Raw genomic sequence first — 25,749 nt, 5'->3', positions numbered from 1 at the left:
ACGACTCGAATGAAGAAGAAGTCGTTGGCATCATGAAGAATCTGCTTTTCAATATCATTCATGGCGTTCCCGTCAACTTCCATGATTTCTTCATGAGGACTCTGGCCAATGTCGCAATGTCACCTTTTGAGTTGAAGCCTTATGCTCCGTGGATTATGAGATTCATCAGAACAAGGTCTTCACTCAACTACAAAGCTGATACACTAAACCATTGCAGCTACTTGCCCCCGATTGAAGTCCTCAAACGGACATTTTCCTCAGCTGATGAAAAGGGCAAGGTTACTGGTGTTATTGATGAAGGCATTCGTCCATTGGATGGTCAATTTCGCAAGGCTGCATCCTACTCCACCAATGACTCTGCCGCCAACGCAACCAAGCCAAATCCTCAAGGCACAGCTCCTAGGGTGATGACTGACCGTGAGCTTCTCCTCAGTCTTCACCAGAAGGTTGATCGCAATCACAAATGGGTCAAGCGTCAGTTTGGTTCAATTCTTCACAACATGACTGCTACCCACAATGCAGTGAGGAAAAACCATTACTACCTCCATGAAACCTTCAACCATACCTGGGCTGTTCTGTCTCACATTTATAGCGCAGAAGATCTGAAGAAAATGGGTCTCAAGGAGGATTTTAACTGGTCTGCTCCTCCACCGAAGAAATACAAGAAGGTCAAGGTTCCGTCCTTGGTGGCTAGCTCCTATTCTTCATCGCGTGACACCGGCGAGCATGAAGACTTGGACGACACTGCGGCAGGCCCTACATCAACAAATGACCCCAACAACGCTGGCGCTCCTTCATCAACTTGATATTCTTCAGGGGCGTTAGTCCTCATTTTCGAACCTTTTGGTCATTCGATGACAAAGGGGGAGAAATTTGAGTTAGTCTTCAAGCGGGTCTATCTTATATGGGCATTTTTTTCTAAGTTACAACTCTCGTTCTTCTGATGACTTTGTTGGATCGAGTTGTAAACTTAAAACTCTATGGTGGCCTGATACTTTTGTTGTTTCTTCTGCATGCTTATTCCTCGTTAATGTTATTGCACGCATGCTGAATTACATCAGTCACCATATTTCATCATGCATTTCAAATTCTTCATATATTATGTCAAATGCGTGTATGAATTACAAGATATAGGGGGAGATCTCCATGATTCAACTCTTTAAGTGTGCATTGCTTCAAAAGCAAATTCCTCACTATGCACATCTTCAGGGGGAGTTCTTCTATATCTTGCAATCAAATTCCTCAATATCAGTATTTACACTTCATATGTTTATCCCCATTGAAAACTTAACCTATATTGTCATCAATCACCAAAAAGGGGGAGATTGTAAGTGCATCTAGTGCCCCTTAGTGATTTTGGTGTATTGAAGACTTATAGGTTAAGGGACTAATGTGTTTATGAGTGTACACAGGTCTATAAGTCTATGAGGAGTTTGATATTTACAGAGAAAGTCGACCCCTAAAAATGAAGTTCTTCGACTAAAGACTTTGGATTTCTGAAAACTTTGAAAGTGAAGAAATTGGTGTGACCTTGAAGACTTGGTATTCATTTGAGGAACATGAAGCGTGAAGACTTTTGTTTTCGTAGTTTCATTTTCTCTTTCTTGAGTCATAGGAAACACCGTACTGTTAAAGGGGGTCAAGGAAATACTAAGAAAAAATTTCCATGTGATGCTCAACTCAAAATCCTACACCTACCAATCCCTTCGAGTGAAGCCATTGAAAATCTCATACAGTTCAGTCATATTCTTCAGTGACAGAGACGAAGTTCTTCTGGTCTCTGAGGAATTTGTTCTGACTGAGGAGTTAGGAATTCGCCAGTGCGAATTGCCTACACAATGAGGAACATGATAGCCCTGAGGAATTTGATACTCAAATTTCCGACCGTTGCTGTGCTACGCGCCAGCTGTCCCAAAATATCTTATCCACCTAACGGTCATATCATTGAAGGGCATTTATGTCTTATCATGTCGGGCTGCTCCCTAGGCTATAAATAGCCGCCCCCTACAACCACTAGCTAGTTGGCTGCTCCGAGAGAAATTGACACTTGTTATTTGAGAGCATCCCATCCTCCGAGGACTTTGAGCGAAAATCATCAAGTGAGGAAAACCCAAACCCAAACACCTACAAACCCAAAGTGATTGAGCATCACTAAAGAGATTGATCCTGCATGGATCCGACGCTTGTTACCTTTGAAGACTGTGCTTCTTTCAGACGGTTAGGCTTCATGGTCTAGAGCATCCAAGAGGAATTGTGGATCGCCGAGTGACCGAGTTTGTGAAGGTTCGGAAGTCACCTGAAGACTTACCACGAGTGATTGGGCAAGGTCTGTGTGACCTTAGCTCAAAGAGAATACGGCGAGGACTGTGTGTCCGGGACTGTGTGTCCTCAGGTTTAAATACCTAGCCGCTCCAACCAGATGTACAACTGAGACAGCAGTTGGAACTGGTCTACCAAATCATTGTCTTCACCAAGCCAACTGATTCTATTTCCTCAACTCTTTCATTTCCTCATAACTGTGTTGTGCACTTGTTCATATCTGTGTTTGAAGACTTTGACTGAAGACTTTCTCAATTTCCTCAGTTCAATTTCTTCAGTCTGTTTGTTTTCATCCTGTGTTATCATGTGTTTACGCTTTCTGTACTCTGTGCTTGTCTTCATTTCATCATGATGACCATGCTTGTGTTCTGCTATGCATACTTTTGAGTCCTTATTCCGCTGCAAGTAGTTCTTCGCTAAGGAATTTCCTCACTGGCAAATTCCTCAGTGAAGAATTCATAAAAATCGCCTATTCACCCCCCTCTAGTCGATATAACGCACTTTCAGTTCCTCGAAGTGAAGGAAATATGCCCTAGAGGCAATAATAAAGTTGTTATTTTATATTTCCTTATTCATGATAAAGGTTTATTGTTCATGCTAGAATTGTATTGATTGGAAACTTAAATACATGTGTGAATACATAAACAAACACCGTGTCCCTAGTATGCGTCTACTAGACTAGCTCGTTGATCAAAGATGGTTAAGGTTTCCTAACCATAGACATGTGTTGTCATTTGATAACGGGATCACATCATCAGGAGAATGATGTGATGGACAAGACCCATCCGTTAGCTTAGCATAATGATCGTTCAGTTTTATTGCTATTGCTTTCTTCATGTCAAATACATATTCCTTCGACTATGAGATTATGCAACTCCCGGATACCGGAGGGATACCTTATGTTCTATCAAACATTGGAATGTAACTGGGTGATCATAAAGATGCTCTACAGGTATCTCCGAAGGTGTTTGCTGAGTTGGCATAGATCGAGATTAGGATTTGTCACTCCGAGTATCGGAGATGTATCTGTGGGCCCTCTCGGTAATACACATCATAAGCTTTCAAGCAAACGACTAAGGAGTTAGTCACGAAGTGATGTATTATGGAACGAGTAAAGAGACTTGCCGGTAACGAGATTGTCCACAAAGTATGAAGATACTGATGATCGAATCTCGGGTAAGTAACATACCCATGGACAAAGGGAATTACGTATGTTGTCATAAAGTTTTGACCGACAAAGATCTTCGTAGAATATATATGAGCCAATAGGGGCATCCAGGTTCCGCTGTTGGCACACTTATTAGAAAAATACATTTGCACCATTATTAAAACTTTCCAAGAGGGAATCAGATGGCACACTTATTAATTGATTGCAAATAAATGCTTATATAATTGCAGCATTTTTACTATTTTCCAAGAGGAATTCACTTGGCACAGTTATTAACTGACTGGTAGTTAGATTTCATCGATACACAGCAAACCTGAGTGTTTTAGGCCCAGTTTCCTACACTTACTTTTTTCAATATTACTAACACAAGGTGGATACTTTGTGCTTTTCCATACTTGACAAGTTTTTGTTTTCTTAGTTTCCAGACAATTCAGGATTAGAATCCCATAAATCAACATGTATTGTTCCAATATTAGCAACCTGAACTAAATGTTGCTTTGTAACAGTATAAAATGGCATATCTCAGCATGATCGAAAGGATCAGTAGGCAAAAACCTGATCAAGCGACAATTCCTCAAATACAATTTCTCGACCATAAATGTGATTGGAATATTAATGCATCACAAATTTTAAATGCCTAACTATTTTATATTGATCATAGTTATGAACAGTTTAACGAGTACAAAAAACTTTACCATTTTCTTCGTGTCATATCTAGCACAAAAGCCAACTCGTGATTTCCTTTGTTGTTCAAGCCAAAAAGCTTCAGTTCCCAGGGAGAGGTTCTTCTTTACACTCTGAAATGCACAAGTAAAATATGTTGCAATAGTTTTGACTATCGAAATGATGGAATAGAAAAATATTCACAGAATATATTGTCCAAGTTTTTATTTATTGTACAGCTGAAAAGAGGCAAAGGTATGATGGAATTTGCACCTTAAGAAAAAACACACAAGAATGCATAAGGTAAAAACACCTCCAACGGGAGGTCGCTAGGTGAAGCGGGTGTCGCCATGCCAGGGGAGGTGCTAGATGACCGGATTCTTTGGCACCTGATTCATCTGCCTAAGCTCGAAAGCTTTCTTCTGGTGCTCTTTAAATAGAACCTGCATATATAGCATAGCACGTATAAAACCATATACTTCAAAATGGTGTCTGACTATGGAGCAAACATAGAGCAAGAGATCAATTAAACATGAACCACACATGTAAGGCAGAGATGCAGCGTTTGAGAAACAAGAAAAGCAAATAACAATATGGCACCAAACCTACAAATCTAACAGCATTATCTAACCACTCACCAGTACAAGTTAATAAAAGCAATGAAATTGAAATCATCATAGTGTGAGAATGGCAAAATCCTGGTAATGTTACAACAGTAGCATACATGTTCTGGTTGCAAATGAGCAAGTCAGAATCAACCAAACAGTACAATAACTATAGAGGACCACTTGTTGCAGCAAGAGAGAACACTATCTGGGCAGATTCAGATATTTGCAAGAAAAGAGATTATTAGGTACAATCAACCAGCTTTCTAGCTGACAAACAAAACTGGTACAGACTGACAACTACATGGGATTTAAACTGGAATTGCAGAAGTGAAACTTAAAGAGCAGTCCAGCTGATTATTTCCAGCTTATATTTTTCGTTCATCTATGAGTTGCAGATAACCAAAACTTAGTAGCTCCACAGAACCTTGCAAAGCACATATATTGTGACAATGCACAAAACGTAGTCACTGAATGGTTATAACCTTGATATCATCTCACCTTCCTAGTGATAATGCACTAACAGGACCCTTCTTCTGTTAAAAAAAGGATCAACGGGTAACCTCCCGTAACTGTCACAATGTACTCGCTCTCCCTTGCCTTGAAAAGATACAAGTAATCTGCTCTGTCTTGCCAATGTACAGTCAATGTGCCCTGCTTTGCGTTGCCTTTGTAGTAGTTTTCTAATGTACAATATTTTCCTTCATAATTAAGAAAGCAGCGCTGCTACGTCTGCGAAAAAACGAGAAAAAAAATCGGGGTCACGTCACATGACAAACCAGAAGAAATGACAATCAGATCTCTGCATGTGCAAAACCAACGGAGTACATCGCTGTTACCTTGCGCGCACAAGCAAATGTGGTGCTCTGTTCTCCCTAGTTATTAGCACGAGCTTGGGCACTGAAAACAGTCCTAAAACGCAGTAGTAGAAAAGCAGCTGACTCACATATAGCAACTCCAACCATCTCGGATCCTTACAACCACACTTACCAGCACAGCTGAGATGCCGCCTTCGCCATGACCTCCTCTGGGATGCCAGCGTTGCAGACGCTGGCAAGCACCCGGAGGTACTTGCGCCCGTAGGTCGACAGCGGACCGCAGTGATCCTCGTAGCTGCTCACCATGGTCTCGAGACAGCGCCAGTCATCGACCAGGGGCTGCCCGGCCAGCCGGCCTGCGGTGAGAGCATGGCCTTTCTCGGAGCCCAACAGGAAGCTGCTGATCAAGTCGAACCTCCTGTCCTCCTCAGCCCGCCGTGCCATAGTGTCCCGCGGAAGCTCACGCTCCGCCGACGGCTGCACCCGGAGATCCGCGACGGTGATGTTGTCGTTGGCCGGGTTCGTGCCCATGAATGCGTGGACCTTCTGGGCGCTGATGTCCAGGTCACCGTACTCCATGACGTGGGAGTGTGTCCCCGTGCGATTCCGGACTCGCTCCAACTGCTCCTTGAGGGATTCGACGCGCAGATTGTGCGTCTCGCTGTCTTCCATCCATGCCACGCTGTACAGGTCGCCGAGGCAAGTGTGGAACTCAGAGGGCTCGTCGTCGTCGGGGCAATAGGCGGCATAGCTGAACTCCGTCGAGTTAGAGGCGGTCGTCGCGTACACAGCAATGTCGCGCGGGAGGAGGCCATCGAATATCGTGCCAGCTTCGCACGACTCGACGTAGATCACCAGACTTTTGTACCCCGCCCCGCCGGAGTACTTCTTCTCCAGAGTTTGCACCAGTTGTTTGGCGTACAGGAACTCACCGTTTGGCATCCCTGACCAGACCGATCAACGAAAGGTCATTACCACCAATTCATATCACGATGCAGCAACGCAGAATACGTACGATTAACTTAAAGATGGACCAACACCGAATAATACTTACCGAGGATCCCTGGGCCGCCGTGGTCGGCGTAGTAGACGAAAACGTGGTCGTTCGGCCCGCTGAGGATAACCTTCCCGCTTCCGGTGCCGGTGAGTCTCGACCTGTCGCCGAGCAGCGCGGCGACGAAATTATTCACGTTGACATCATCGCCGGTGTAGTCCTTGGGAACTCCCGCGTACACGTCGCCGCCTTTCGGGTGATTGATGATGACACCCGGGCGGGGATTCTCAGGATTGCCCGCAATATCGTCGTACATGAAGACGACGATATTCTCCTCCTTCAACCCGCCGGTCTTGAGGATCTGGTAGGCGTGGCATACGTTTGCCTGTTCATCCATTAAAACACTTGAGTGCAAAATTCAAGGATTTTGAAAAACGAGAGAGTGGGATCTAATAATTACTCAAGTCATTGGAGAGGTACTCCTGTATTTTATACTACTCCTAGGAGATTATTGAGCGAAGAGCATATTACAACCGAACTTACTCTGGAGTTTAAGATTCGACCCTGAAGATCAAAACCGGTTAATAAAGAACCCCAAAGATCATTGTAGCAGTCCTGTAGTATTTTATACTAGGACTCCGTAGTATTGAGCAGTCCTGCTCGTACATACAGGACGGTCGTTCGACCCAGCGATCAGCATTCTGCTGCTAGCTCAAAATTTATACTCCGGAGTACTCCCTCCGTCCCAAAATTCTTGTCTTATACTTCCTCCGTCCAAAAATACTTGTCGGAAGAATGGATGTATCTAGACGTATTTTAGTTTTAGATGCATCCATTTATATCCATTTCCACGACAAGTATTTCTGGATGGAAGGAGTATTTGTCTAAATACGGATGTATCAAGTCATGTTTTAGTGTTAGGTATATTCGTATCTAGACAAATCTAAGACAAGAATTTTGGGACGGAGGGAGTAGTATATACAATAATCTCGATGTATGTAGCAGTAGTCTGAGTATAAATTTTAGGAGCAAGTAGTATAGTACTAGTACATAGTAGTACTAGATTGTTGCTTACCTGGTGACGATAGTTGTCGTAGCCGTTCGACCCAGCGATCAGGACGGCCCACCTCGTGCCTCCATCGTCTTGCTCCAATGGCGGGACAGGGAAGCCACTGGCTGAGAGGCCGATCATCTGCGACTGCATGATGAGGAGTTGGAGGAGGGGGAAGCAATGGAGGCGACCCATGATGAGTCCGGCCGGCAGAGTCTACACTGATGATGATCCTCGCTGTCTCTATATAACTAGATTCACCCATTGCGCCGCTGGCGCAAGAGCAAAACGAAGGCCGAGTCAGTAGAACAGAAGCAATGTGGAGTTCAATACAGATGTTGAAAGCAGGGACATTAGTTCAAAATGTAAGCATAACTGCATAAGTTGTTGGTTTGGCACGGACATATATGTTTTATCAGTACAGAATATGGTACTATGTTTGGTATTACAAAGCCAATTTTTCATTGGCATATAATAACTGCATGTCAGGTACTTGAAGGCCTATAAAAGGAGTTGAAGGCACGCAATCACAAGACTTATCATCTGGAAATACACTTTATATTTCCATAAAGATAACACATGTTAAATTAGTCTGAAGATAAATAAAAAGGGTCTAAAGGGGGCACGTGATCCACAAGGAAGCAATCACTTTTCATTACACACAAAAAATACTGCAATATTCATGAGAATAAAACTAAAATTGTATAATATAAATTTGAGCATTGTATTGCTTCAACTTAACACAAGGAGAGTGTTACAAATCTGGAACCACTCTGCCTATTTACACATTTGTACCAAACCTCATGTTTCATAGCAGGCAAACACGAGAATAAAAACAGATCTGATTTGATTCAATAGTTATAGGAATAATGGAAATTTTAGCATTGTATGGTTGTTCCTCTTATCTTAAGATAAAGAGAGTTTCGCAAATCAGAAATCACTTCACCTAAGCTATATGTGCATTTGTACATACAGGCCCCCATTGTTTCTGTAGACGTGCTAAGCAGTGATGCTCCATTCCTGTCAACCTTCTTCAGCAATGTGACTCCCTTCTAAATTTCTGCTGGTACAATGCCTCTAACAACATTTGCACAAAGCTACTCCCTCCGTTCCAAAATAGATGACTTAACTTTGTACTAACTTTGCTATTTTGGAACGGAGGGAGTATGAAACAAACTTTTTTTTCAATTGCGTCAACCATACTAATTTTCAAGATTCTAACATCTGAATGTTAGCATTCTGGTTGCAAACAGCCAAACCCAGATTAAATTTAAAAATAAACCAGAGAAGCAAAAAGAGAAAAATAAAGTTTTCATGTCTAACCATCGAGCCTTTCTCAAGGATGGCTAAACAGATTAGTAGTGTAGAACGAACAATAAGGTTTCATTTTTATTTCCAAGAACGATTAAGACAAAATGCTAACTTGTATTACTTAACTGAGTTTACAAACAACCAAGAATAGGTCCGGTGTTTTGACCTAAGTATCAGAAATGTCTCCAATCCTATTAAACAAAGTGTATTTCATCAGCCATAAACACCACATGAGTACCTAAAAGTATTACTGAGCAACCTGATGATTTAGTTAATAAATGAACGTGTATCACAAAGTTATTAAGCTCTTGCCATCGTATATAGGAAATGAACCTGAATGAGGTGTATGCTGATAGGCAAGAAAAGCTTCAATATTGGACAATGGAGAAAAGAAGATCATCAGCCTTAATAGCCTTATAGCACATCTTGCAAGACTGTAAAAAATATAGACATGTCACTGGTCAGGTTAAAACTTCAATACAATGAAAAAGGAACAAAAAATCGTACATTTTCCACTTTAGGCATCAGGCATGGCTATCTCACCAGTAAGTGTGCCATAATTTGCAAGTGTTTTGACAAGCAATAACATGTACACCCGTAGCCGAGAAAAATATACCCACAGCCGAGAAAAGAATACCCAGTGTGAATATGATTTCCAAGCATATTGCCTCTTCTATAACATAATGCCCCTCATGGATGAGTAGGGCGGTGATATTCTTGTATAAGTCCAACAAGACCTCCACCTCGTTCACCAAGACCTGATTCAATTGGGAAAACAAAGTGAGATTGAATCAAATGAGTTTGTAATGTTCTCTCTGGCCTCCAACAAATTATAAGCATTTAGTGAACTACAATCAAAGAAGCACACATGATATAACAGGTATTCTTTTTCCTGAATAATTAGAAAATGGAGAAAAGAAGATCACCTACCCTACTCGGGTCTTGCCCATAAAACTGCCGGAATCACTTGCCCACTATGACCTATATAGGAAGTAACTAATTGCAGGAATCACCAATCCATCTTCATAGGTCATAGTGAGAAGTGGCTAGCAAGAGAAACTTAAATCCTCTTACTCCAACAACACATTCTGCAACACATATAGAAATCAACTCTTGCGAAACAGCAATTACAAACTCGTGTAATTATGGAGAGCATAACCCAAGGCATCTCAGATTTACACACACAATCTACACATTTGCTCATCACACAAATTAGGAGGCAACAATAATGATACACCCAACAAGTTAACTGCGATCTTTTTGTCGTACCTGAGAGAGATGTGGCCTGCAGGTCGACTGCGGGCTTCAAGGTTGCTAGAAGCCTGTACCAAAACAGTAGCAGGCAATTATGACTGATATTAACAAGAAAACAATGCTTTAGCATTGAGGAACAGTTCAATCTAATACAAAGGTGACAGCTTTAGGAAGGAAAACCAATTTTCCATGTGGTCCAAACGAAGTACAAATGAATGAGAGTATCACCTCACCTTCAGTGGTCAAAGACAAGCTGTCAAACGATCAGTATTTTCTGACAGCATGAGTCATTGTTCACATCAAAATTCTCCTGCATTCAGCAAGCAAGTTGTTCATAAACATAAACCATCAGTATTTTCTCAAAACTAATAATCATAAATTGCCAGCAATACTCAGGATTTGATACAGCGGTGAGGTATACAAGGCTGAATACAAGTAAAATAGTTGAACAGTCATAAAGTTTTGCAATGCAATTCTTCCACAACAAGTTACTTAATGCTGAAATCAAGTGTCGTCCTGAGACGATGCATAGCTGGGTAAACAAAAACGAGCACCACATGAGAAAAATAGGAAATTAGGCAATAGAAGGTGTAAATAGCCAAACGGGAGCAGCACCAGGTGTAGGTATCGACGGCCGACAACAACAGTGGGATGTGGTCACAACAGAAGGGTCGAGGAGCTGGCGGTTGGGGTGGCTTTCTTCACCATACGAGGACGACAGTGCCGTGGACCTAAAGATATAATGATCTTTGAAGATCTAATTTTCGGCCCTGCAAACAAAATTAGAACATGAGCTAGCTCAAAATTCCCTATCACCTAACAAAAGAAATGAGATAATCGTTGTACCATCCTCCCCTGTCACCCTTGTTGGCAATATCAATCAACTGTAGTAATGCATTGCGAGATTATCTGCATGGGCGATTGCTCACTGAACTAAGCCAGGGATGAAAGGAGCATTACTTGCGTTGCAACCCTGAAGTTGCTTTCTCTTCCGTCTACAAGAAACAAGACTATCAGTAGAATCGAGAGGGGGAGAGATCAGGAGCGGAGGGGAACAAGGATTGGGGAATATCACCTTGGCATCAACCAGTATTGGATGCACGTGCTGCCTCCCAGACTCCCGACTGCCGCACACATGCTGCACCAGGCGGCGTGCTCCTCTGCGGAGGAAGAGGCAGGGCAGAGGAGGCGAGGATGCAGTGGTGCGACGCATCGACCAGCCGGCCGTCCTCGAGGAGGAGGCAGCTGTGCGGACCCGGCTGCAGCTCCTCCTCCGCGACCGCCAGCAGCACGGGGAAGAGGGCGGGGACGGGACGGAGCAAGGACAGGGTGGTGGCGCCAGGAGAATCGAGGGAGAGGAAAGGAGGAGGCGGCGGCGGCGACGGCGGCAAGAGGGGTTGAGGATTGCGGGAGGACAGGAGGGGATTGGGCTAGTGTCAGATCCCAGCTAGGATCAACAGAGAAATACTCACGCTAATTGGAACTGAATTTAACTCCCAAACACGGAGACCCAGCTATGAGTTTGGGGTTTCTCAGGTAGCACTAGATAAGCTAGGGTTTGGTAGTTTGGGGATACAGTCATTGATGCCAACCCTCGCGCACGCACGCGCTTAAATGCCGGCTCACTTGCTCGGTAAAAGGTACTAGGAGAAAGTGAGCAGTTCATTCACAGTGGCAAAAGCAACAGTAGGCAGCAAGACAGGGCATCGACAGACCTCTTATATCGGGCCGACCCGTAAAATAACAGTTAGTTTACGGTTTGGCGTGAATAAAGTGACCCGAACTGATACCGTAAACGCGCCGCTACGGTCACATCAATCCGTTATGGCTCGGACCCTCTTAGCAGCTGGATCCTTCGGGAAGCCATAGTAGGGATTACGTCAGTACATTCTTAGGCGAGCAGTGGGTTATATCACCCCTATTTTGTTTTGCTTGAGATGAGCTTGTTTGGTCTTGCTATATATCAGAATATCATCAAAGAATACCAAAAGGTATTTCCGGAGCAAAAACATGATTCATTAAAGATTGGAAGAGTCAGTACATAAAGATTTAATTTCATTTCTTCGATTTGTTCTCCTCTTCTAAGGTTAGACAGTTAAATTTTTTTTAGGGGCACGGTAAATTGTCCCCTCCGACCCGCGAAAACCCTAGCCATCCCACGAAAGCGGTTGGCGGGAGGGACATTTCAGCGAGCGCGTTCCCCACATTCCCTCCCGCAGCCGCCCGCCCGCCCGCCGCCGGGCCGCACTACACCCGGTTTCACTCGTCGGCGCCTCAGACCCGCCGAGCCGAGCCGCCCCCAGGTCACCGCCTTCCCGGATCGACCGCAGCCGACGAGCCCCTTTTCTGCCCCTTGCAGATCGACCGCAGGTAATGAAATTTCGTTGATGCAAGCTCGGATGCGGTTTTGTAGATGCATTTGAGCCCTTGTAGATGCGATTTTGTTCGAGGATTCATTCTCGTCCGATGACTCGAACGTAGAGTTGGTGCTCGAGCGCCATCGACAGCAGATGGTGGTGGCGGTCCTAGCTGTGAAGGAGGTCGAGGATCGGAACCGCAAGAGACGGCGAGGATCGACCATCGGCCGTCTTTGCATCCCTCGCAACCGCCATCTTGGGAACATGATGTTGATGCAAGACTACTTCGCGAACAATCCTACCTGTCCGCCGCACCTCTTCTGGAGAAGGTATCGACTGCGCCGATCCCTCTTCGTAAAAATAGTGCAAGCTTGCGAGGCCAATTCTCGGTTTTTTACTCAAAGGAGAAACGCCACGGCCTTGTTGGATTTTAGCGCATATCAAAAAATCTCGAGAGCTATGCGGGTGATTGCATATGGCATTCCGGCTGACTATGCCGACGAGTATCTTCGCATTGGTGAAGATACCACAATCGAGTCAGTGCGTAGGTTCGCCAAAGTGATCATCCGCGTCTTTGGTCCGGTCTATCTTGGTGCACCCAACAAGGAAGACACTAAAAAGTTGATGGCAGCAAATGAGAAGTGAGGTTGGCCCAGCATGCTAGGAAGTATTGATTGAATGCATTGGACTTGGAAAAACTGCATGAAGGCATGGCACGGGCAGTATTGTGGTAAGTCTTGTGATGGGACAATTGTGCTAGAGGTCGTAGCATCTGGGGATTTATGGATTTGGTATTGCTTTTTTTGGTATGCCGGGTACTCTCAATGATATTAATGTGTTGCAACGGTGTCATTTGTTTGCTAGACTTGCTAGCGGTGATGCTCCTGCTTGCAACTTCACGGTGAATGGGTATAAGTACACAAAGGGGTACTATCTTACGGATGGTATTTACCCTTTTTGGTGTACATTTGTCAAGAACATAAAAAAGGCCACAACTACGAAGCATATTGAATTTGCAAAGGTACAAAAGGCTTCCGGAAAAGATATTGAAAGAGTCTTTGGGGTTTTGCGATCTAGATTTGCCACGTGCTTTACAACCCGCAAAACACGTTTTCCGCGGACTGTAAACGCACTATAAGGGTCCGCGATATAACGGGTCTGTTAGAGATGCTCTGACCCTCTATCTGGAGCGGGTCGTCGTTCACCATTGGATTGCTTTAACTGGAGGTCAAACCGGTATGTAGATAACTGTGAGCATCTCAAACAGACGCGCTACATAAGCTGCATGCTGGAAAAGATGCCTATATATAGCGCGCGACCAAAAACAGCGCTTCAGCAGAAGCTGTAAAATAGAGAGCGCATAGAAACGAAGCTGTAACTTTAGCGCACGCGGGCTGCGGGGCAGCAGATTTGGGGTGCCGGCTTATGCGCGCGGCTACTGCATGTGGGGCCGCCGGGTTGGGCATCGTGTTTTCGTGCGTCTGATAAACCTCTCGCGCGTAAAAACACTACTTCAGAGCTGCAAAACTTTTTTAGCGCGACGCCTGTCTGTTGGAGATGCTTTGAATCTTATGGACATAGATGCGGCTAATCTTCAGACAGCTGATAGCTAGGTTTTCACTGCGACCTCGATTTTAGATCACGCAACCCCAAAAGCATCCCACCCCTATGTTCCCTGGCCCCCACCGGAGAACGAGCCCACACGTCATCCACTGGCAGAACTAGCAAGTGCGTGCAAAATGGACGAACGGTTGTCTAGCTGACAACACCATAAGGCAAATAATGAATCGATCGAGCGGTCCATAACGGCGCGCGCGCACAAGTGCCTTCTTTGGATCTATTGCCCGTTCAAGGGACAAAGGGGACACTGCGCAAGCGAGTGTAGAGAGCCCGTCAAGTGCAGGAGCTGCTTTCGCTCGGGGCACCGCGCGCGCTCCTGTCAACATCCTCTCGAGCCGCCGCTGAGCCCAAGCACTGACTGTTCCTCCCCTGCTCGTCGTCAAGTTGCTGCCCGTCCCGTTGCTCACCAAGCTGCCGCTGGCCCTACGCCCGCCGCCAGGCCCCCGAGCCCTCCTCGCCAAGCTGCTGCTAGCCCTACGCCCGCTGTCAGTCGCCCGAGCCTGACACCAGCAACCATGCCGCTGCTCGAGGAGTTCGCGCGGCCGGACGAGGACTTCGTGGTGATTCACTCTTCCGCGGAGATGATGGCTGATGCGTCGACGCTGCTCACCAACGCCGCGTACTCTTGGTTCGACATGCCGCCGGCAAGGGACGTCAAAGGCCGTTGGCGTCTAGCCCTTGCCCTAGCTCGCCCTCGCTCTCTCTCTCACCTCTCTCTGGCATGAAACAAGAAGGAAGAAGGAAGAAGGGAAGGGCATAGTGGACACGATGGGTTTCCGGTGCAGAAACGCCCCGCTGGACACACAGATATTCCCCGGAGCTCAAGCTCCAACCCATACCGTTACAACGATCACCGCGGCGACTTTATACGCGAGCCTGTGCTGGGACATGACCCCCACGCTCCTACTCGACCGGGCGCACAATCTGGCCCCCGCTCTGGCCGCGTCCACTACACGCGCGACGCGGTGAGCCCACACAACAGATCTTCCACGCTTACCCGTCGGGTTCGCCAACGACCTAGTCCTGCTAACACGTCGAGCAGTGAACGCACAGGCGCACACCTTGCGCCACACACACACGCACCCGCCACGGGCTCGTACATTGACCAGACACTAGTCGGACTATGCCTATAGTCAGACCATGCTCAGACACACACACACGCCACACTCTCCACGGACCAGACCTGACGCGCCCGAGGCCGGTCACCACCGCACGAAGATGGCTTATTGCACCAACAACGCCCACCTTGGAGCGCGCCATCAAGTCGACGTTCGGGGTGCTCGCCAACGACCTCTGTGTGACAGAGCACTTCCCCGATCCGTTCATGCTGTGGTTCATCCACCCGCACCACCGTGCTGCGACTGTCGAGCGCCACGAGTTCTTCTTCGACGAGCTCAAGGTGCAAATTTGTCCATGGCGCTTGGAGGACAACGCTGAGCAAGTCGACCTGCAACACGATGTGAGGATCTACAACGCGGAGCAAGCCTACCACTCTATGCGTGGAATGAGCTGGTTGCGCAGCAGGTAATCGGTCGGGCCTGTTCGCTTGATTATATCGAGGATCGGTGTAAGCGGAAGGAGTACACCAAGGGGTTGTGCTTGTGGGCTTGGACAGAGAACCCCGGGCTTGTGCAGCGCGTTCGCTGGGTGACGCTGCCCGCAAGGAATGGCATCCCTGGCGTTCCGGAGCGCGGGCGGTGCGGCTTGCAGTGTCGCTGAATCCTGCACCTGGACATAGTGGAGGATATCTCCCTCGCATTGGAAGGTAAGAAAATAGAGCAGCTACTTTACTTTTACTTGTACTTTTACTTTTGAAGGTCGCGGTCAATGTCGACGCACATAGTTTGGCTATCGCTGCCCCCGGGCCAACCACATGACCCAAATTGTGTCCCACTATTGGCCTCACCCCTAAAAAAAACTGGCCTTGGTCGCAAAGGCTGATATCAACTCCACGGTGCAATCTATGAACAAGTCATATAAACAAACGCCATTCATAACGTAAAAAAAAACCGTCAAAAAACAAACGCCATTGGGTACATGCGAGCACACCATTGAATTTCGAGCGCTGCCTACTTTGTTTCTGTTGCATATACGGGAAATATCAATCAGCTTTGATTCGTTTGCCTACAAGGTGGTGTTGCTGATTGGTCGCGGAAAGCATAGACAACGTTGATCTCTCCAATTTCACCTCCTCCATCAGATCATCCGACCAAGATACACAATCAGTCAAGCGACACCATGGACGGTGTAGAGATGATCGGTGAAAACGCCGATCATGGTGGCGATGGTGGCGGCGTCAAAGCACAACCTGGTCGCCCTCAATTTGGGACATGGATCGATAGGATTGTTATGCCTCCTAGTGTCGACCCTAACCAGGATGGACACGCCACGACAGCAGAGCCCGAGCAATGTAGCAGATATGCTTGCCTATGCTATGCGGTCCTCATCAAGCTCGTTATTGCCACCATTTTCGTCACCCTGATGCTGCTCAGCATACAGTTGCATCCGACAACCTCTGGCGATCGAGCGTTGCATGTCATAGGACATGTCGTCGCTATGATAGGCTCGTTCATCGTGGTACTTGGATTTGTCCTTCTCTTTAGTGCTATACTTGAGACATTTGTTGGGAACCCTGAGGGGTATAGAATGGTAGATTTATTATTCATGTAAATCGAAAAAAGAGTCATGGGGGTTGGTTAATGTTCTACTCCCTCTGTCTAGGTGATATAAGTCATCTTAGATTGTGCACCGCGACCAATGCGGAGGGGAAAACAAGAGAACTTGATGTTTTTTTTGCTAATTAATAGCATTGCATGCAATGAACTAACCACTGCATGTCGTGTTTGGTAGTCTCAAGTCATTGAATATGTTCGATTAATCGACTCTTTTACACTCATTTTAGATTGACTTAGCAGTTTTATCATTTGATCCTTTTACACAACATTTACTCATGAATTTGTAATTTTGTTTTTCTCATGTGTTTCTCCTTAATGCCATGGGATCTCTTAGTTCTCAGACAACGCCCGGGAACCTATTGATCCACATTGAGATCAATGCAAGTTTTCAACTTTTTTTACACGGAGAACAGAATCAATTTTTAACAAAACATGAACAATGTTATAGTAGTATGAACATTTTAAGATTTGTAAGAATATATTTGAATGTTCTAGGGCTTGTTCCTTCTGGACGCTTCAAGAATGGCGGAGTATACTGGAGTACTAAGGTTGTTCATTTTGTCTAGGGATTTGGTTTAATGTTTTTATTCACCAAATCATGCTTATTGGCAAGGACTCTTTGGATCTATTTTAGGCTCATAACAAATTTGAAGTTGCTTCTGCTACTTAGCCGAGAGCCTTGAGCACTATACAAGGACGTATTAACACAACATGGGCATTCTTCTGGCTCTTGGCTCTGCCGACCTAGCGGGTGGAGCTGGGCTGAACGCCATATAGAGTTAAAAACAAGAACCGTAGTGGTGCAAAAAGCTGAGTAGTCACGGAAGTTGGCACTTCGAGGATCTCGGAATTTTGGATGAAATTACTGTGATTTTGCTAGTGTTTTAGACGAGAAAGGGTTCCTCCCGCTTTGTATTACACAGCAACCAACCGATACAATTAATGATAGGTGCTGGGACGAAAACATCACAGACACGCCCAAAAGAAACAAAAGAGAAAACAAAAGAAACAAATGCTGACAACGGCGGATCGACAAAAACGAAAAAGCCTTGCGACCACTGCGTCCGCCGTAGATCTCCCATCAAGCTCCTAAACTCCGAAGCACCGGTACCAATCAACACCTCCAAGAAAGGCTGTGACGATGACGGCGCTGCTGCCAAGGGTTTCCCCCAGTACTCGTCGAGGAGAGAAGAAGGGTAGCCCCCGACGACCTCCAGGAAGGTCCGGAGGCACCCTCAAGCGCCACCGCGTCGGTGCCAGCCAGGCCGACAGGAATTTTTCCCGATCCCAACCATCACCTCGGGCGCTCCGGAGCCCACCACCAAACCGACCACCACCCTGCGCCAACATGGTCTTGAAGCTCCTCACACCGTCTCACCACGACACCACGAAGTGAGGTCTGCGCACCGAAGAAGAGAAGCCGGGACTAGAAGCAGCAGCACCGACGGCACGCGGGAGGGCTCAACCTCCACCGTCCGCAACGGTAGCCGACCGGCGCAGTAGCAGGAGCATACCAGGCCCGTGGGCCCACAGGCCCAGCCGGACCCTCCTTGGCCCGTAAAGCTCCTGCCTTCGCGCTACAGCAGGCACCCCGTCGGCGTCGCTGCCCCCAGTCCGAGTTGCTCCTCTACCTCACCACACAGAATACAATGAAGCCACGCCGGGGACCGACCCGCTAAGTCCTAGATGGGGCCCGCAGGGCCCAGATCTGAGCCAGGGACACGCCGCCGGCCACCACGCCGCCCCGCCGCCAATGAGCAGCGCCGCCACGTCGACCACCGCCGGCCACCCCGCCGGGTCACCAGACCGCTGCCTTGCTGAGCGACACCGCCGCCGCCCCCTCGCCCCGGGACAGGAGGACGCGCGCGCGGGGAGAGGAGATCCCGCCGTCGCTGGCACCACCCGGGCTGGAGCCGGGGGCGCCCGTCGGCGGCGGCAGGGGAGAGGAGGAGGGAAGAGAGGCCGAGGGTGGAGGCACAGGAGCCGCCCCGACCGCCTCCCGGGGAGGCGGCGCGAGGCGGAAAGAGGGGAGGGGAAGGAAGGGTGGGGGGGAGGGGTGAAGGAAATATGCCCTAGAGGCAATAATAAAGTTGTTATTTGTATTTCCTTATATCATGGTAAATGTTTATTATTCATGCTAGAACTGTATTAACCGGAAACTTAGTACATGTGTGAATACATAGACAAACAGAGTGTCACTAGTATGCCTCTACTTGACTAGCTCGTTGAATCAAAGATGGTTAAGTTTCCTAGCCATAGACATGAGTTGTCATTTGATTAACGGGATCACATCATTAGAGAATGATGTGATTGACTTGACCCATTCTGTTAGCTTAGCACTTGATCGTTTAGTATGTTGCTATTGCTTTCTTCATAACTTATACATGTTCCTATGACTATAAGATTATGCAACTCCTGAATACCGGAGGAACACTTTGTGTGCTACCAAATGTCACAACGTAACTGGGTGATTATAAAGGTGCTCTACAGGTGTCTCCGATGGTGTTTGTTGAGTTGGCATAAATCGAGATTAGGATTTGTCACTCCGATTGTCGGAGAGGTATCTCTGGGCCCTCTCGGTAATGCACATCACTATAAGCCTTGCAAGCAATGTGACTAATGAGTTAGTTACGGGATAATGCATTACGGAATGAGTAAAGAGACTTGCCGCTAACGAGATTGAACTAGGTATTGAGATACCGACGATCGAATCTCAGGCAAGTAACATACCGATGACAAAGGGAACAACGTATGTTGTTATGCGGTTTGACCGATAAAGATCTTCGTAGAATATGAGAAAATATGAACATCCAGGTTCCGCTATTGGTTATTGACTGGAGACGTGTCTCGGTCATGTCTACATATTTCTCGAACCCGTAGGGTCCGCACGCTTAACGTTCGGTGACGGTCCATATTACGAGTTTATGTGTTTTGATGTACCGAAGATAGTTCGGAGTCCCGGATGTGATCGCGGACATGCCGAGGAGTCTTGAAATGGTCGAGACATAAAGATTGATATATTGGACGACTATATTCGGACACCAGAAGTGTTCCGGGTGATTTCAGAGAAAACCGGAGTGCCGGAGGGGTTACCGGAACACCCCGGGGGAATTAATGGGCCACCATGGTCCTTAGTAGAAAGAGAGGAGGGAGGCCAGGGCAGGCCGTGCGCCCCCCTTGGAGTCTGAATAGGACAAGGGAAGGGGGGGCGGCGCCCCCCTTTTCCTTCTCCCTCTCTCCCTCTCCTTCCTTCCCCCTCTTTCCCCGTTGTTGGAAACCTACTAGGAATCCAATCCTACTTGGGGGCGCGCCCCAGGGGCCGGCCGGCCTCCCCCTTGATCTTTTATATACAGGGGCAGGGGCACCCTAGAACACAACAACAGACATTGTCTTAGCCGTGTGCGGTGCCCCCCTCCACCATAATCCACCTCAGTCATATCGTTGCAGTGCTTAGGCGAAGCCCTGCGCCGGTAGTTTCATCATCACCGTCATCACGCCATCGTGCTGACGAAGCTCTCCCTCGACACTCAGCTGGATCAAGAGTTCGTGTGACGTCACCGAGCTGAACGTGTGCAGATCGCGGAGGTGCCGTACTTTCGGTACTAGGATCGGTGGGATCGTGAAGACGTATGACTACATCAACCGCGTTGTCATAACGCTTCCGCTTTCGGTCTACGAGGGTACGTAGACAACACTCTCCCCTCTCGTAGCTATGCGTCACCATGATAGATCTTGCGTGTGCGTAGGATTTTTTTTGAAATTACTGCATTCCCCAACAGTGGCATCCGAGCCAGGTCTATGCGTAGATGTTATATGCACGAGTAGAACACAAATGAGTTGTGGGCGATAATAGTCATACTACTTACCAGCATGTCATACTTTGATTCGGCGGTATTGTTGGATGAAGCGGCCTGGACCGACATTACGCATACGCTTATGTGAGATTGGTCCTACCGACGTGCTTCGCACACAGGTGGCTGGCGGGTGTCAGTTTCTCCAACTTTAGTTGAATCGAGTGTGGCTACGCCCGGTCCTTGTTGAAGGTTAAAACAACACACTTGACAAAAAATCGTTGTGGTTTTCATGCGTAGGTAAGAACGGTTCTTGCTCAGCCCGTAGCAGCCACGTAAAACTTGCAACAACAAAGTAGAGGACGTCTAACTTGTTTTTGCAGGGCATGTTGTGATGTGATATGGTCAAGACATGATGCTAAATTTTATTGTATGAGATGATCATGTTTTGTAACAGAGTTATCGGCAACTGGCAGGAGCCATATGGTTGTCGCTTTATTGTATGAAATGCAATCGCCATGTAATTGCTTTACTTTATCACTAAGCGGTAGCGATAGTCGTAGAATCAATAGTTGGCGAGACGATAACGATGCTTCGATGGAGATCAAGGTGTCGCGCCGGTGACGATGGTGATCACGACGGTGCTTTGGAGATGGAGATCAAAGGCACCAGATGATGATGATGGCCATATCATATCACTTATATTGATTGCATGTGATGTTTATCCTTTATGCATCTTATTTTGCTTAGTTTGATGGGAGCATTATAAGATGATCTCTCATTAAATTTCAAGGTACAAGTGTTGTCCCTGAGTATGCACTGTTGCGAAAGTTCGTCGTGCCGAGACACCACGTGATGATCGGGTGTGATAAGCTCTAGGTTCACATACAACGGGTGCAAGCCAGTTTTGCACACGCAGAATACTCGGGTTAAACTTGACGAGCCTAGCATATGTAGATATGGCCTCGGAACACTGAGACCGAAAGGTCGAGCGTGAATCATATAGTAGATATGATCAACATAGTGACGTTCACCATTGAAAACTACTCCATCTCACATGATGATCGGACATGGTTTAGTTGATTTGAATCACGTGATCACTTAGATGATTAGAGGAATGTCTATCTAAGTGGGAGTTCTTAAGTATTTGATTAATTAAACTTTAATTTATCATGAACTTAGTACCTGATAGTATTTTGCAGGTCTATGTTGTTGTAGATAGATGGCCCCTGCTGTTGTTCCGTTGAATTTTAATGCGTTCCTAGAGAAAGCTAAGTTGAAATATGATGGTAGCAACTACACGGAATGGGTCCGTAACTTGAGGATTATCCTCATTGCTGCACAGAAGAATTACGTCCTGGAAGCACCGCTAGGTGCCAACCCGCTGCAGGAGCAACACCAGATGTTATGAACGTCTGGCAGAGCAAAGCTGATGACTACTCGACAGTTCAGTGTGCCATGCTTTATGGCTTAGAACCGGGACTTCAACGACGTTTTGAACGTCATGGAGCATATGAGATGTTCCTGGAGTTGAAGTTAATATTTCAAGCAAATGCCCGGATTGAGAGATATGAAGTCTCCAATAAGTTCTACAGCTGCAAAATGGAGGAGAATAGTTCTATCAGTGAGCATATACTCAAAATGTCTGGGTATAACAATCACTTGATTCAACTGGGAGTTAATCTTCCTGATGATAGTGTCATTGACAGAATTCTTCAATCACTGCCACCAAGCTACAAGAGCTTTGTGATGAACTATAATATGCAAGGGATGGATAAGACAATTCCCGAGCTCTTCGCAATGCTAAAGGCTACGGAGGTAGATATCAAGAAAGAGCATCAAGTGTTGATGGTCAACAAGACCACCATTTTCAAGAAAAAAGGTAAAGGGAAGAAGGGGAACTTCAAGAAGAACGACAAACAAGTTGCTGCTCAAGTGAAGAAGCCCAAGTCTGGACCTAAGCCTGAGACTGAGTGCTTCTACTTCAAAGGGACTGGTCATTGGAAGCGGAACTGCCCCAAGTATTTGGCGGATAAGAAGGATGGCAAGGTGAACAAAGGTATATGTGATATACATGTTATTGATGTGTACCTTACTAATGCTCGCAGTAGTGCCTGGGTATTTGATACTGGTTCTGTTGCTAATATTTACAACTCGAAATAGGGACTACGGATTAAGCGAAGATTGGCTAAGGACGAGGTGACGACGCGCGTGGGAAATGGTTCCAAAGTCGATGTGTGTCACATCCCTAGCCTTACCTTGCACTAGGCTAGCACATGTCTGTTGCAGCATGTTTAAATTTTATTTAAAATTTGAAATGGGGATTGCCTAAACCCTAGCATTAAAGGAATTCACTAGGTTCAACTAAAATATTCTCAGTGACTCCAAATGGCTTTCAAAAATGTTCATCATTTCTGGGAAATGCTAGAAGCAATAACCAGACGTGTTGCACATTTTTCCATGACATATTTGGGCTCTGAATTAAATCATATAGTATTTGCATTTGGGCATTTAAATGCTATTAAATATTTTAAATGCTCAAATAATCATGAACTAAAATGTTTGCTGTTGGTTATATTCCAAAAAGTGGCATTGAGCAGTTTGATGATTTTTGGATCTGTCTAAGTATTTTTAATAAAGCCCTAAAGACTACAGAACAATAGAAAACAGGAACTAAATTAGGAAAGAGAGAGAGAGAGAAGTACCTAGCCACCTACCTGGCACAGCCCACCTGCCAGCCCACCAGATAGCCCAACACTGTGCGACCCAACCCAGCTGGCCGACGCGAGTCGTCGTCTCCACCGCGCCAGAAGGATGCCGAGCGTGTGCTCGCCGCGCGCGCCCACGCGCCGAGCCACCCCCTGCTTCCGCCGCTGCTTCGACGCCAGGACGTCGCCACGCGCCCCTAGAACTCTCTCACTCTCTCCCGACCTTCTCCCTTTCCCCTGGCTCTCTCCCTCGCCGTTTCCCCCCCCCACCGAACGCTCCTGCCGCCGCCGACTAGCACCACCGCGGCCACAGTCACCGCCTCGCCCCTCCGTCATGCCCACGAGCTCCGCGCCGTCTTCCTGCATCGTCTCCATCAGCCACGCATCGCCGGACGCCGTGTGAAGCCCCCTTCGCACTCGTCTTCAACGTCGGGCGCCGGAGATCGCCACCGCTGCCCCACCGATTCCAGTGCCTCCCCGAGCTGACTGAGACCGCCTACGAGACCGCTGTGAGCTCTACTACGTTTCCCCTCTTTCCCCGTAGTCTTCCCACCCCCCGCCGTAGCCGTGCTAGCCACCGTACCGAGCACCGCCGTCCGCCATGGACGCCGGGCATGGCGCTGCCGTGCCGCTCCGCTCAAGCCGACGAGCCTAGCGAGCTCCTAGATGTACCAGGAGGCCGCAGATCCCCTTAGCTGGCCTCGCTGTACCCTGCAGCCCCGCGCCTGCATCTAGCCGAGCTCCGGCCACCACCATGGTTGCCGTAGCCATCGTCTCCGGCCACCCCGCAGCTTCCCGCGTGATCCCTGGATGCGCACGAGGATGGGCATCCCTCTGGTACTTCCAGTGCGTCGAGCCGACGCTTGTAGCGCCGTCCCGAGGAACTCCGGCGTGCCTCCGCCGCGCTGGATGGTCGCCGGCGGACTAACCCCGGCCGTGCTGACGTGGCCAGGTTAATTAGGCGTTAACCACCTCTTAATCAAACCCAAGAGTCATAGACAGCCGGGCCCCACCTCATAATTAACCACAGGGTTATTCCCTGCTTTAAATTAAGCTAATGCTTTGACCCCGCCACCTCAGTGTTGACCTAGGCCCCACAGTCAGATTTGACTTTGGTCAATGCTGACGTCACCCTGACGCAATGCTGACGCAGTATTACATTTTCTGGATTTATTTTTAATCAGGAAATTCCAGAAAATGCCCTAAACTTCTAAAAATCATAGAAAATCAACCGTAACTCAGAATGAAATAAATTATATATGAAAAATGATCAGAAAAATCCAATCTATCCATCTGTACCATTTCCATGCATGTTAGAACAACTTATGACTACTGTTTAGGACAATTCAATTAAATGGCATTTAAGAAATCACATATGGAGTTTGAATTTGAATCTTTGATTCAAGCCAACTCCATTTAACTTGCTGCTAGTTGCATTAGCCCAAACCACAGCATATTTCCATGTCATGATCATGCATCATATTGTGCATTGCATTGATTGTATTTCTTCTCTGTTGCCGGTATTAGTCCCCTCTCGGTAGACGATGTTCCGGCGTTGTGATCGTTGACACTAATGAAGACTCAATGCTATCTTCAGAAGTGCCAGGCAAGCAAAACCCCCTTGTTCATTCCGATACAATCCCACTCTCTCGCTCCTGCTCTCTTTTACTGCATTAGGACAACAACGTTTCAACTGTTACATGCTGCGGTAGTTGAACCCCTTTCCTCTGCATGACCTGTCATTGCCACAGTAAATAGATGAAACCCACTAGCATGAGTAGGAGTTGTTTGAGCCCTGATGTGCCTACTCATTCCTGCTTGTTTGTCATGCCTGCTATTGCTTAGAGTTCTGTCAGGTCTGATTCATCGGGGATGAATTGGAATGTGGTGAACATGTCCTACTGTTGAGAGCTAAGTGTGTGAACACGATTTGGTAAAGGTAGCGGTGAGAGGCCATGTAGGAGTACATGGTGGGTTGTCTCATTGCAGCCGTTCTCAGGAACTGAGTTCTGTGTTTGTGATCCATGAACAGTTACTACCACACATTGGGCTCCGGGCGCTCCAAGCTCTCTCGACTTATTAATCAACCTGATCTCTGTCCAGGAGTTGCAACTAGTTTCTGGTGTTTGTAGGTAGTGTTAGTAGTCTACCAAGTGGCACCCGGTACAGGTGGGCTTGGGACAGACTAGGCACCGTGGCACGGTGTACCAAGCGTAGATCCATCCGTCGAGGTGGGCTTGGGAACCCTGTTCACATCGTTTGGGGCCGTGAGCGACACCCCGGCCGGATCTCCTTGCGGATGGAACCCGAATAGGCGATAAACCTGGACGAGAGACTTGTGTGGTTAGTCAGGTCATGGCCAACTCCCTCGCCAGGCTTCCGCTTGAAGGTTGCCGAGGTACACGACGTGTACAT

At 47.0% G+C, this 25,749-nt stretch overlaps 1 protein-coding gene across 7 annotated transcripts; it reads right to left on the bottom strand.

The window, feature by feature from the left end:
* Positions 1 to 4,012: 4,012 nt before the first annotated feature.
* LOC109746962 (vacuolar-processing enzyme) lies at positions 4,013 to 11,778 on the bottom strand. Of its 7 annotated transcripts, none has more exons than XM_073502515.1 (16): positions 11,259 to 11,778; positions 11,030 to 11,178; positions 10,799 to 10,953; positions 10,417 to 10,493; positions 10,199 to 10,251; positions 9,860 to 10,017; positions 9,473 to 9,687; positions 9,263 to 9,363; positions 8,565 to 9,120; positions 7,643 to 7,890; positions 6,628 to 6,952; positions 5,746 to 6,517; positions 5,595 to 5,667; positions 5,257 to 5,487; positions 4,424 to 4,593; positions 4,013 to 4,284 (listed from the first exon to the last, which is right to left on the bottom strand). In XM_073502515.1, the coding sequence occupies exons 10-13, from the start codon at positions 7,811 to 7,813 to the stop codon at positions 5,631 to 5,633; spliced, it is 1,305 nt and encodes a 434-aa protein (XP_073358616.1). In that variant the 5' UTR covers positions 7,814 to 7,890; positions 8,565 to 9,120; positions 9,263 to 9,363; positions 9,473 to 9,687; positions 9,860 to 10,017; positions 10,199 to 10,251; positions 10,417 to 10,493; positions 10,799 to 10,953; positions 11,030 to 11,178; positions 11,259 to 11,778; the 3' UTR covers positions 4,013 to 4,284; positions 4,424 to 4,593; positions 5,257 to 5,487; positions 5,595 to 5,630. The 7 variants fall into 7 exon arrangements, with proteins under 7 accessions (XP_073358616.1, XP_045086059.1, XP_045086054.1 ...); XM_045230124.2 differs by having other exon boundaries at positions 9,056 to 9,120; XM_045230119.2 differs by having other exon boundaries at positions 8,565 to 9,363.
* Between the last annotated feature and the right edge of the window lie 13,971 nt (positions 11,779 to 25,749).

The sequence above is a fragment of the Aegilops tauschii genome, chromosome 6, assembly GCF_002575655.3.
Source record: "Aegilops tauschii subsp. strangulata cultivar AL8/78 chromosome 6, Aet v6.0, whole genome shotgun sequence".
In the NCBI taxonomy this organism is placed as follows: Eukaryota; Viridiplantae; Streptophyta; class Magnoliopsida; order Poales; family Poaceae; genus Aegilops; species Aegilops tauschii.
Note: the sequence above shows the minus strand (reverse complement) of the source record. Positions and strands in the feature narration are given on the sequence as shown.